Source organism: Bolinopsis microptera, chromosome 10 (genome assembly GCF_026151205.1).
Source record: "Bolinopsis microptera isolate Bmic1 chromosome 10, MBARI_Bmic_1.0, whole genome shotgun sequence".
Lineage (NCBI taxonomy): Eukaryota > Metazoa > Ctenophora > Tentaculata > Lobata > Bolinopsidae > Bolinopsis > Bolinopsis microptera.
This window is the reverse complement of record NC_087081.1, coordinates 5,113,373-5,127,449: the sequence shown is the minus strand read 5'-3', so window position 1 is coordinate 5,127,449 and position 14,077 is coordinate 5,113,373. Positions and strand designations below refer to the sequence as shown.

Below are 14,077 nucleotides of genomic sequence, written 5' to 3'. Positions count from 1 at the left end.
TTACACCGATCTTTAGTTAATAACTTTTACTGTTACAATATATTTGGCAGAAATTTTCACCCCGTTTTATTTGGCGTAAACATTTTCGATTTTTTATCATTGCCAGATAGAAATAAATAATAACCTGCCATTTTGTTCATCTGATGACATGTCAGCTTCAAGATCATATGATTCGCCATATGTGTATCTATCACATATAATAGTACCCGGGCGCATGTTTGGCGCCCGTCAGAGCTGATTTTAGCACACGATATATATTACAATGATTAGTGGTTAAATGACAGACGATGAAACATGTGATGATCACACTACAAATCCTCCCCTTACGATGTGCTGAGCATCAATGACAAGGCCATCATGGTATTTCTCTCCAGAGAGAGTGACTGTTCTAATGAGTCGTCCCTTACTGGTGTGGGCTTCTTTGAGCACAGTTTATCAAAACCAGGCTAGTCAAATAATAATAAGCTGTAGGATCTTCATCTAATAACTTAATAAGACTTTATAAATTTCTCGGTGCCTTAATCCATACGAACACGCTCAACTTTGCAAATGTTATTAGCCGATTTTTATCGTTTTGCCTTAAGATCTTACAATTTTGGATTTACATCTTAATGACTCAGAGCCTTTAGTCCTGAAAAGAAAGCAACCCAAGGTTATCTTCCTTTTAATTTAACTAAAAGCAATGTGAATTATAATAAAACTAACGTTTCAGTGATCTCCTCGGAGTTGGTGGATATAATGTTGGGAGTAGCAGTCTCGTGTCTGTCTCTACTGGGTATCATCGGCAACTGCATCGCAGTGAGTCACACTTTTACACCCCATACTGATACTGGTCATCATAGTTTTGGGCACTTGAAGGATCAGTGTCATGACCCTTCAACTTTTAAAAAAATTGAAAATTGTTTGATACTGCACACACAAATTAAACCGAAGAATCTTATTTAATAGGAAAAACTCCTCACATACAACACCACTACACCACGACACCACTACACCACTACACCACTACACCACTACACCACTACACCACTACACCACTACACCACTACACCACTACACCACTACACCACTACACCACTACACCACTACACCACTACACCACTACACCACTACACCACTACACCACTACACCACTACACCACTACACCACTACACCACTACACCACTACACCACTACACCACTACACCACTACACCACTACACCACTACACCACTACACCACTACACCACTACACCACTACACCACTACACCACTACACCACTACACCACTACACCACTACACCACTACACCACTACACCACTACACCACTACACCACTACACCACTACACCACTACACCACTACACCACTACACCACTACACCACTACACCACTACACCACTACACCACTACACCACTACACCACTACACCACTACACCACTACACCACTACACCACTACACCACTACACCACTACACCACTACACCACTACACCACTACACCACTACACCACTACACCACTACACCACTACACCACTACACCACTACACCACTACACCACTACACCACTACACCACTACACCACTACACCACTACACCACTACACCACTACACCACTCTCCTAGGTGTACGTGATACGAAGAGTACTGAGGATGAGAAGTGCACGAACTACCCGAGCAGATGAGCAGGGCGTGGTGGTGGTGTTCCTCAACCTGGCTATCTGCGATCTTTCTATTTCTCTTCTTGTCATGCCTTTCACTGCTGCTGTTCTTTTTAACGGGTAGGTTTCAATGCTGCTGTCATTTTTAACGGGTAGGTTTCAATGCTGCTGTTTTGTTTGAGGGGTTGGGATCACTGCTACTGTTTTTTTGAGGGGTTGGGTTCGCTATTTCTGTGTTGTGAGTGGTTGGGTTGGCTATTTCTGTGCTGTGAGGGGTTGGGTTCGCTATTTCTGTGCTGTGAGGGGTTGGGTTCGCTATTTCTGTGCTGTGAGGGGTTGGGTTCGCTATTTCTGTGCTGTGAGGGGTTGGGTTCGCTATTTCTGTGCTGTGAGGGGTTGGGTTCGCTATTTCTGTGCTGTGAGTGGGTTGGGTTCGCTATTTCTGTGCTGTGAGTGGTTGGGTTCGCTATTTCTGTGCTGTGAGTGGTTGGGTTCGCTATTTCTGTGCTGTGAGTGGGTTGGGTTCGCTATTTCTGTGCTGTGAGGGGTTGGGTTCGCTATTTCTGTGCTGTGAGTGGGTTGGGTTCGCTATTTCTGTGCTGTGAGTGGTTGGGTTCGCTATTTCTGTGCTGTGAGTGGGGTTGGGTTCGCTATTTCTGTGCTGTGAGTGGGTTGGGTTCGCTATTTCTGTGCTGTGAGTGGGTAATACACGGATTAATGTCTTCATTCCACAGGCGCGAGATGTTATTGTTCGAGACAGATCTCCTGAACAAGCTACTCTGCAATGTCAGCGGGGTTGTCTTCAACTTGGCTTCAAGAACCAGTGTGTTCCTTATTCTCTACATCAGGTATCGGTAATTTGTTCGTAATTAACCTGTAATCTTTATTGGTAATTACTTAATGATTTGTATTATACACACTGATGATGGACGATCAGGGAAAGTGTTGTACCTCGTATGTTTAAATATTACTGAGAATTGCAACATAACAATTTCAGTGTGACTCGAGCTCTAGTGATGGGGTTCACAACATAACAATTTCAGTGTGACTCGAGCTCTAGTGATGGGTTTCACAACATAACAATTTCAGTGTGACTCGAGCTCTAGTGATGGGTTTCCCGTTCATGAAGAAGTGTTGGAAGAGCAGGATGAACAACAAAATTATAATCTCCACTTGCTGGCTAGCAGCAGCAATAATCTCAATTATTCCTTTCTTCTTTGGGAAGGAGTACGTCTACATCCCGATCGTGGCTTCTTGTCAGTATCGACTATCTGAAATATACGAGGTGATTGATATACGTTATACATACATAGTCTCACTAAATTTCTATCTTCCTAACTGAATTATCGATTTATCATCAGTATTACCACTTCAAACTTCATAATACTTTGTAAAGGCATTATAAATAACATCACTCATTGATAGTAATAGTTAAACTGATTAAATTCTGTATTGCTATTAAGTCTTATTTGACGAATCTTTCAAGATCAATTTAAATTTTTTCCGAATAGACTCAGGTTGAGTATAATTATATTCAGATAAATCCAGCACTTTTCTCCAAAAGAATCGGTATAGTTAAACTAACTCCTTTCAGCCACAAGATGACGGGGAGCATATAGGTTACTTGTACGTGGCCCTGGTAGTGCTCCCTATCTGTCTGCCTGGTATCATCATCTTCCTGTCCAGCTTTGTTGTCATCCTCAAACTCTACCTTAATTCACTGTCTTATCAGTGCTGTCTCAGGTCCGTATCTTTGGTTTTGTTACTTTCACTTTCATTTTCTTGTCCAGCTTTCACTTTCACTTTCACTTTCTTGTCCAGCTTTGTTTTGATCCTCAAACTCTACCTTAATTCACTGTCTTATCAGTGCTGTCTCAGGTCCGTATCTTTGGTTTTGTTACTTTCATTTTCATTTTCTTGTCCAGCTTTCACTTTAACTTTCACTTTCTTGTCCAGCTTTGCTTTGATCCTCGAACTCTACCTTAATTCACTGTCTTATCAGTGCTGTCTCAGGTTCATTATGAAATCTTTGGCTTTGTTGCTTTCACGAAATTGGCTGAAAAGGGGGAAATGTTGCCTTTTTTCAAACTGTATCAAACTGTATCATCCTCTAACATTAGAGATGATACAGTTTCCACCACTTCAAGTGTATGTCGACTAAAGTTAGTCATGGATAATTTACCAGTGTTAATTCAATTAACACTTCTAAAATAGTGGTTATATCGTATTTTAAAAGGCTTACTAAATTTCGTCTCACAAGGAAATAAATATTTAGTCGAATTTCAAGGTTACACTCTCCCTACAGAGTAACCAGAAGCACCTGTTTGGAGAAAACAAAGATAGGAAGGACGGTGGAGGTCAAGGCTATGTTGAGAGAAGGTTTTGGCCGTGAGTGGTTGCTATAAAGCGAATCAAATTCTTTGATTCCACTCCTTAGAAACATAAAGATGTCCATGATGAAACAAATAGAACTATTCCCTTGTTAATGCAGCAAATTTAAGGAGTCCAAATTTCCAGCCTAACTATTAACAAATACTCTCTTTCCACACAGGTCAACCCCGAACAAGAGGATCAGCGATCCAGACTCTAATTCTAATTATCATCGCATTTGTCCTCTGTTACCTATCCTACTGGACAGTAGCTCTTGAACAGCTCCTGGAAATACTGGGAGTAGTGAGGTGTAACTTGTTGTTCTCACTGTTTGGAGGGGAGAACCACCTCTCCCACCACTACATCTACCTCCTTCCCAGCGTTATTTTACTCTTCCTCAACTGTATTCTCAATCCGGTTGTTTATTATTTTCAAGGTTCACGGTTCAAGGGCGCGTTACCCTGGAGGAAGTCTACAGTTGAGAAATGTAACTTTCATCATCATGATGATAGGCTGGTGAGAAGAAAAATAAGGTACACAGATGTTATTATTCAGTTTTCTCACACCCCACAAAGAGTTACCTCTTGTTTATGGGTCGATGACAACGGGAAACGGCTTTCTTTGACTGATAAGATTCATGAGTTTGCTGCAAACAGGCGACAGAGTATGATGACAAGGGAATTGGAAGCCATGAGGTCCGCAGAGGAGGCTATATTCGAGGAGGCATTTGGTTCAACGTGTTCTACAGTGGTCGTGGAAATGGATAAGGTGAACTTTTTAGATCGGTTGAAATCATCGGGTGAGATAGACATTGTTGAAAGGGATTGTCCCGAACAGCCAACTTATCCTAAGACAAGTAAACATGCTAACAAAAAGATGAGTAACGCTTTTGGTCATCAGTACCCTCGACCTCGGAGTTTGAGACTAAGAATGGACCCCTTCGTACCTCACGAACGTGAGGGTAATGAGCCTTTTCCTTCTGAGTGTAGAGAAAAAACCAGTCATCCTCCTAAGAATCAGACTACAGGCATGAAATCCCTCCCAAGACCCCGTCAAGAGATAAGCAAACCACCACCAGCCCCTTCAGAACGGGAACGGCATTCCATCGCGGCCATTCCAATGAGCAGCAAACCACCCACATTATTACCACACTCCAGGCAACACTCTTCTCCCGTTCTAACCAAGTCCCAGAAGACCCCTCAAACTGAGAGGAGGCTGTCTCTGGCAGTACTGCAACCAAGGGAGCTGAAGCTGTCAAGTCTTGATAGGAGTCCCGGGGGTACCTCCCCAAACACGACCCCCATGAAGTCAGCTCCTCCGTCCCCACTTGTCATGCCATACAAAAGAAACAACGCACCTTCAACTACCGCTACTAGCAGTAAATCGGCCAACAAAGCTAAAAGTTCCAACAAGTTAGAAACGGAGAACCAACCTGCCAATTCAAAAGTTAAGGGCGCCCCAAAAAGAAGGCATTTTCGTCCGCGAGGCAAACCAATGAAGCTAGTTGTGATAGAGGATCCCCGGAGGTCTCTAGGGGCGTGCCCTGAACTTGAGGAGGAGCAAAGTATTATTTTCAACCCCAATGACCTGAAAATAAGTAACTTCTGACAAATATTTGCTTTTTATGGGCTCACCTCTCAACATTTGGTACCATGATCTAATTTAACCGGGATTATATAAATGTACAATAAAGTATATAACTGTTTTACTGTTTAATCCTGTTATAGTTACAGTGAGTTAGTATTTTCGAGTCTGCAAATTGTCATGAACCGCTGGGATCAGCGGACTGGAGAAATTATTTGGCTGCCACTGAAAGATCTGTTACATTTAGATCAAAAATCCGGTTAAGCACGCTTTACCCACACATACACTGCGACCAGTAGACTAGATCGCACGTTCAGCTCTCTTTCTCTCTCTCTCTATCTGTTAACAATTCCAACAGAGCTTATAACTTTATATAACACATTAATAAAATACATTGTCGTTCTTATGTTAGAAAACGTTTGTCCACCTATCCACACGTGTCACAGCTATAATCTGTACATCAGCCCGACTTCACGTACTGGGCTGGTCTCCTAACATGTCACCAGGGTCATACCACGTGCGTTACCCACGTGATACCATGACGAGTGCACGTGCGTTAAGGTTGCGGTCACGTGACCTTCAGATGACACTTCGGGAGTTGAACTTCCATGCTCTTTACAAAATACAATGTATACGAAGCGACACTTGTATCGTTTTTACTTTAGGTTTTCCATTCGATGTCCTTTTTGTTCACGATTCCGCTTGGTAAAATGTCCATTGCCCAACTTTCACACTCACAATGAATTAATATTTATGCCGTGTTTTGGTAAAATCTCATTTTGAGTAGCACGATGCCTCTCAATAGCACTCAGTACACACGATAACGTCATGTAGGTACAGCTTTATTCTATCTATTGCCTCAAAAGAAACAACTGAAGTGTGATTGTAAGACCTCTCTCACACGGAGATGAAGTGCTGATTACTGACACTGCGCTATTGTTCACTGTGCTATTCTCTTAGCACTTCTTCATAAATTAACTTTTATCTGCTGGATTATAATATATTGTTTTCGGACATTCACACCTGAGTTTAGTAGTTTCCAGCTTACTCATTACTATCAGTATCTGTTTTTTACTTGTACTTTCGCTCTTTGGATATTCCGTGTGGTACAATCGTGTTCTTCGTCTTTTGGTACTTTGATAGAAATATTCTATAACATTATAGTCATAATAAGGTCAGGATCGATGTTAGGATTTGAGGTAGTGACCTGTTATACAACTTTAATAGATATTTGGTTGCATCAAAGTAGAACATGAAGTCTTTGGGGTTAAAGTTTTCCTTCCGCCTCTATCCAGTGTCCATTCATGGGTAATTTGTGAATGATATAAATCTAATGTCTGTAATATGGTGGTGTTTCTCAAATATTCAATTTTGTTCATTGCATTACAACACACAGACGGTTAGTTCGAAAATTCAACAAATACACTCAATGAACTGCGTCCAATCGACGAAAATGAATTAATTTGATTTATTTCTCAACCATTTGATTTGGTCAAGGAGCTGTCCACGCCCTATATCTCTATATTTCATATGTGTCCTCATTCGTTCGATGAACATGGGCGGACAGTAACTCCAAGCCATTGGTCAGTTGTAGATTGTCCACCCTGCAATGATGACTGGGCAGACCTCAACATATTACAGGGTTAAGTGAAAAAAATTAGCTTGTATTGACCAAATATAGTGTTGGTCAACTGTAATTTCACCGACCTTTCAGCCTTCAAACGACCTTAATTAAGATCGACCAATGAACACACAGACACGATATAATGAATTCCTTCGAGGCAATTGAACAATTTAAGGCACCGCCAGGACTTGATGTTGTCAATTGTCAATACATACCGAATATTGAAATATGGCATAGTTTTTCTTCCCATATACGCAGGGGTCTCTTACTACTTTTGTAGAGTTTAACGAGGAATAGGGTTTGGCACAGTCATTAGTCAATCACTCTTAGTTACCAAGAGTCGTCTTAGATCAGACTCTATGTCAAGTATCAACTCTTTAGATCTGATTTCTTGAGCCGACAGTCGTTAAATTTGATTTCTGATGTCAAGTTTTGGGGTCTGATCATAGCGGGCGACGGAATTGGAATTGAAACAAATATCGATTCTCGAGACTTGGCATCAATCACTTATCCAAACCTTATCTATACAGCTGGCAATATAATAGCAGACAATTGATATATATATCAATTGTCTATACTATAAAGTATAACCTTTTAGATATATCTAAAAGGTTATACTTTATAGTATCGGTTTGATTCACGATCTTGTGTCGGACTTCAAAAAGGAGTGTAATCGATCAGTTAATTACTACCTAGCTGTTAGGTTTCGTGTTTTGTAGTTTTTGGGCAGTTGACAAGGATTGTAGTCGGACGACTTAAGCTGACCTCATTTCCGGACTTACAGAAATGGGCAATGATTGGGAGATTGTGTAAGTTTTTTCTGACACATGACAACGACAGTGGAATTCAATGGATCGATGATGATTGGATAATCGCTGTCACGTGACAAAACAATCGAGCTGCACTGCTATATGCTTATATGATATAATCATGTGCGACATAAAATTCCCAAATACCATCACTTATAATACCTCTTGACTCAGAGGAAGTGGACCAGAGCGGTCCAGCAATCATTAGGAATGCGCTGTGAAGAAGTCAACATCATCTTAAACTCAATTCCTAAAACAAACACAGGTTTTATGGCTTATATACCCTACAAACGTACAACATGATGGTGTACAGCAGTATATTAGTATATTAATATATCAAAATGTTATCGTCTGAGACCTGGACCCAGCAAATCTACACCGGCAGGTTTGTTCTGTGTCCGCAGAGAAACTAGGCTACTAATATCAAAGTATTAACACCTATACTGTATGGATGTGCGACTATAGTCTGGGAGAAACCCCGCCATTGCTTCATAGTGTTGGGTGGTTACTCTTTTTTTGGTTTTCGGCTGTGTTTGCTTTTTGATTGTTTATTAACTGGGGCCCTTATGTTTCATATAATGGGAAATTATTGGCCATTAGTTATTGCAACCATACAGCAACCATACGGTCTCTATGCAGCCTTCGCACGGTTTCTATACGGCCTCCATACGGCATTTATGTGGTACAGCCTTCATGTGGCTCCATATAACGGCCTTCATGTAATATTTTAAGGCCATCATACGGCTTTCATACCTGAGCTGCGAGCCGCCGCCGAACGCCACCAACACTGCGAATTTAGCCACGCCGCCGAACCGTGAAATTAGGTCGGCATCCGGAAATACAACACGTAAGCTTGTAGTTTTCCCCAGTTACTCAGTTAACGTGACAGATTTTATTTCATACATGGACGTCACCAGCAGGGCCGTCGCTATTTTTGGCTACGCCACTGACCGCTAATTTTGGCCATGCGGCCACCGGTTTTTCCAAAACGAGGCGGCGTTCTGATCCATATGGCCTTTTTAAGTTTATGCAGCTTCTATACAGCCTCTATACGGGCGTATATCCATTCTTGGTGTCTGTTTCTAAACTGGAGAACACCCTCTTATTAAAAAGTTTTATATTAATCTCTAATAAATTCGTTGAGGCTAGGTTCCACAACTTCCTTATTTAAAGCGTGCACATTAACTATTAGACGTTATCAACTCAAGTTTTAGAATTTAAATGGTTCCGTTTAGTAGAACCAATCAAATTGACGGAGACATCAGACATTAGGTATATGAGCAGACATTGGCAGTCACCACCCTATCATTACTTATCAGTCACCACCATATCATTACTTATCAATCACCGCCCTATCATTACTTATCAGTCACCACCATATCATTACTTATCAGTCACCACCATATCATTCTTTATCAGTCACCACCATATCATTACTTCTTTTCAGTCACCAACCATATCATACTTATCAGTCACAACCGCATTCTAATACTTAATCAGTCACCACCATATCATTACGTATCAGTCACCACCATATCATTACTTATCAGTCACCACCATATCATTACTTATCAATCACTAACTTTTTTACCATATCATTACTTATCAGTCACCACCATATCATTACTTATCAGTCACCACCATATCATTACTTATCAATCACCGCCATATCATTACTTATCAGCCTCACTAATATCAGTTACAATTCACAAGGTTCAAACAACGTAAATGGGTATTAATAGTGTCAGAAGATATGAAGCGTCTAATATTAACTTCGAGACGCTAAGTACTTACTTTAAGTCAATTTGATCAAATTTAAGGAGAGTTAGATACGCATAATATGCGATCATAACATGTAATCATAATATGTAATCATAATAATATGACAATAATTTAACAGTGGCATTTAAAAGCAGGAATTAAGGAATTATAAGTGTATAAGATGGTAATATTCACTTATGTTTGCTTTTAAACGTCAACATTAAATCCGAGTACTGTTTTAATTACCCACCAGAATTCATTCAATTTCGTTATAATTAATTTTGATTTCGAGTTTGACAACCTTGGGAAACGCTTTACCTCACTGTTTTGTACATGGACCTTTCCAGTTTCCAATAAAGTTGTCATGTCACTGAACGTAATACTGGCCCTTGAAAACAGCTTCTTAACACGGGGTAAAGTTGTCAACTTAAGATGACAAACATAAACCGTTCCAAATACCTTTCCATGGAAGCGCAGGAGGATCGGCCTCAGGACCCCTTTAAATTAATTAGCATGCTTCCAGTTTCTGCTATCGACTAACGTATGCTATTGCTACCCTGAACAATATCTACACTCTGTTATAATCGTGGTATGATACTCTCCGAGTTGCTTCCATTTCGTTTAGTTGCAATCCTTATTGCTTACATCTAAGGTAACTGGACAGGATGATAGTCTTCTCAAAATTTGAACTGGCCATGACGAGGCCATGCAAAAGCCATATCGTGGCAGTTTTGTGATTGTTTATGGTTGCAACAGCCATATAGGAACCGTTAGATTAGTGTGATCTATAAAGTGATTGAATATATTATGCAATACTAAATTGTCGTATACTCCGCCTCAAATTGGTGGCTTTATTGTAAGCTTATATAGGTATGCTAAAAGCTGTCAGATTTATCGAAGCCTTCAAATCGTAAATAGTATGATTATTTGATTAATGTAACATCATTGATACCTCTTAATTTTCGTTTTGACCCTACGATATACAATTGAAAATACTTGTGAGCTAGCCCACAATGCCGATGGAGGTTTTAATTATCAAAAAAAATATGACCAATTCAATTTCAAACGCAATAAGGCACCGTGTGGTTGTATTTTTGTTTACGATTAATCTTTCTAAATCCCTGGTTCAGTTACTATACTGCTTATAAAACTCTAGCAAATATCGGTTGAATGGTTATTTAACAACGAGATCTGATCGTCATCTTCTTATATTACAGCGTTCGATGTCTGTGTGAAGGTAAAATGGTTATTTATTTCAACTCCCACACAGATAACCAGAGTTTGATCCCAGCTGGTATATTGGTTTGGTCTGATCTTACCAGTTCCATTAAACCAGGGTGTCGCAATGTTACGGCGGCAGTAAATCTGCAGTGCAACTGCTGGAGTGATATAAGCTGCATGTTGATACAATATCCATCGGCTTAAAGGCTTGCATTATAAACCATCCTATTTTGATACTTTGATTAAATTGCCCGGTCATTTGTACTTTTGTAGCTGTTTTTAGCTGTTTTTAGCTGTTTTATAGCTGTTTTAGCTGTTTTTAGCTGTTTTTAGTTTAGTGAAAATTACCTTACAACTCTACAAGACGGTTAAAACTTGAGAGCAAAAAAAGTTGTTTATTTGTAATAGATTGGCCGAGTTGGAGTATAATACCATAATTGTATTATCATCAGTAACAGTAACAGCGCACTTTTCAGTGATGATGAAATATGCACCTAACATTTCTTTCTCGCGAATTCAACAGTTTCTTAAATCACCTTGTGAAGCTTATTGTAGAGAGCCCGGTAGAGTGGGATGTGACTTTTAAAGGGATTTCCTTATTTGACTTTGCCACTTTTCTGATTTTAAATTTGCTGCAACCTTTCTCTCTGTCACCATCACACCCCCGCATTTTTCTTGTTAATCTCGTTAGGTGAGGCGTTAACTGGTTCAGTGTTCAGGGGCTTCCAAATCTGGTGCAAGGTGTATTATAGTGCTTTATTAAAACGAGGCAGCTTCATGTTATGGAGCCACGGTTCGGACTGGCGTTTACCCGCTTAAAACGTTTCCATCACGATGCATATATATTCACAGTAATTATAGTGGCTGTGTTATGGTACTGTAGACATTGTAACGTCACGTGTGTCGTCTCGGAAACACACCTATAACGAGCTCGTGACACTGTGACAGCTGGCCTCTTAATTAATGTTAATTGAGAAGCAAATAAGAGACTCTCCGGTCAAAACCGTGGGCGGACGTGATTTTGGGGACTTGGTATGCTGTCTTAGTGTCTACAAGTAGATTATAACACAGCTGGCTTCGACCATATTTCGAGCTTTTAGTGTAATTTTATTGCAGTTTCGAGCTCTTTTTTCCCCGTGCTCTCGTCTCAAGCTTTTATATTATACAGTTTTGGCCTTTGCTTTATTTTATTTGTTGTGATATCATTTTTAATTTTATTATCACTCCTTTTCAAGAGAGGTTTTACATTTAATAAAGCAAAATTTCCATTTCAACGTCGGATATCTTAGCTTCCTGATATTTGATTATCAGGCTCATTATACTTTCAAAAGTCACTTAACTCACGTTAAACGTCGTTATAATTCATGCCAGCTATTTTGAGCACTTTTGTAAAACAGTTTGCTCCTTGTAACTGTGTTTCAGATGACACTTTAATTTAGATCAAAGGCTAATAAACAGTCGAGATTGTCAGGATTTCCCGCCCCGAAGTCTTAGGTTTGTCTAAATCGGAACAGATGTCAGATGCCGTTTATACTTCCCGTTGAGGGCGCTTCTTGTTTGAGTTTAATTGATCACCCAGAAAATTGTACTGCTTTCAAGCGAAATTTTCCAAGGAGTGTGATTTACTCTGACTCAGGTCATGGTCACGTGACTCAAGTTCTGGTCACTTGATTTACTCAGGTACTGGTCACGTTTCAATTTATTTTCGGTTTGATTTAGTTTGTGTTATTTGTTGTGCCTTAAGTCTAAAACCAGTTTCATTAACGCAGGAAAATGCATAATCAAGTCTCAATTTAGGAACCGAACCTTGTGAAAATTCTGCAAAAATCTTTAAAAAGATTCTTTCCTTTTTGTAGGCATTTACATAAAAATTACCAACTAATTATGCCAACTGAATAAAGTCCAAATCAAAAGTAAAAGTTAACGTCTTCCGCACATTTTCATTACAAGAAAACATCAAAGCAAGAAAGAATAATGCCTCAACAGCAAACAAATTACTTAGTACATCCTATTCGTGGGATTTTGCCGCAAAAAAACCAACTATTGTCGAAAATGATACAACTCACTGATATTTATAATAATTCCCTCTAAAATTCATATAAAGATATAACAATATTTTACCAAAACCCATAATCATGGGTAGAGTGGACCGCTGCCAGTGTCTCTCTTTCCCAAACAAAAGGAAATGATATTAATTTGATTGACCGTTCTCAAATGCAAAATGATACCGAGAATGAAATCGGTCGCTCGCTTTTCCCATTCATTCACGGCTTACGAATTGTATAAATAAGTTTCGATTGATTACATCAATCAGATGCTGTAAAAATCTCTTTGGGTTGCGTTCGGGTCGATACCTAGTATTTCGGGGTAAGGGACAAGGGTGGTAGTTATTACTTATTGAACAAGCTGGAGTTTATTGAATCTTCATTGCCGAGTACAGCTGCCTTTGGGTAGTTCTTCTTAATCTATTACAATTGTAAATGAATGGGAAAAGCGAGCGACCGATTTCATTCTCGGTATCATTTTGCATTTGAGAACGGTCAATCAAATTAATATCATTTCCTTTTGTTTGGGAAAGAGAGACACTGGCAGCGGTCCACTCTACCCATGATTATGGGTTTTGGTAAAATATCATCTCTTTTTGATTATAATGTCAGGGTACTTTATAAAGTCGAAATATAAACTGATATCTTCATTAATAAGGAGGAAGTTTCAACGATTTCGAAATTTTTCCTTTAAAAACATATCCTTGTGTTTAGGGAAGCATATCGGTCGATCACTGACTGAATATGCCACTTAATACTTATTCAAGTTGGCATTAAATTCATATATAATGACATTAAACTGTCGTGGCAAAGCAGAATTTGTTGGAAATCACGAATGAGCAAAATTCTCACCTTTCGCACGTGCAAACTTTGAGCGGACGTTGCGTGCGCATCCAATATTGAATCGCCGTAAATTTTTGCATGTAATTGTTTTATATATAGCTTAATAAGCATGCAAAGTTTCAAAGTATTTCAAGAAGAACTGTAATCACAACGGCACTCTAAAGTTGACAGAAAATGAC

General features: G+C 39.6%; 1 protein-coding gene across 2 annotated transcripts; it reads left to right on the top strand.

Annotated features, from left to right (window-relative positions):
* Positions 1-253: 253 nt before the first annotated feature.
* Positions 254-5,752, top strand: LOC134821955 (uncharacterized). Of its 2 annotated transcripts, none has more exons than XM_063832786.1 (8): positions 254-445; positions 713-798; positions 1,607-1,761; positions 2,376-2,489; positions 2,731-2,926; positions 3,236-3,384; positions 3,947-4,029; positions 4,193-5,752. In XM_063832786.1, exons 1-8 carry the CDS (start codon positions 358-360, stop codon positions 5,617-5,619), a joined length of 2,298 nt encoding a protein of 765 aa, XP_063688856.1. In that variant the 5' UTR covers positions 254-357; the 3' UTR covers positions 5,620-5,752. The 2 variants fall into 2 exon arrangements, with proteins under 2 accessions (XP_063688856.1, XP_063688857.1); XM_063832787.1 differs by having other exon boundaries at positions 3,947-4,020; positions 4,193-5,697.
* The last annotated feature ends 8,325 nt before the right edge of the window (positions 5,753-14,077 follow it).

What these genes read in the sequence shown, in the direction of transcription:
- LOC134821955 (XM_063832786.1), top strand. Translation starts at nt 358, where the DNA reads ATGGTATTTCTCTCCAGAGAGAGTGACTGTTCTAATGAGTCGTCCCTT. An exon ending in GCACAGTTTATCAAAACCAG is followed by an intron (nt 446 to 712) that starts GCTAGTCAAATA and finishes CTAACGTTTCAG; the next exon opens with TGATCTCCTCGGAGTTGGTG. An exon ending in TCTTATCAGTGCTGTCTCAG is followed by an intron (nt 3,385 to 3,946) that starts GTCCGTATCTTT and finishes CTCTCCCTACAG; the next exon opens with AGTAACCAGAAGCACCTGTT.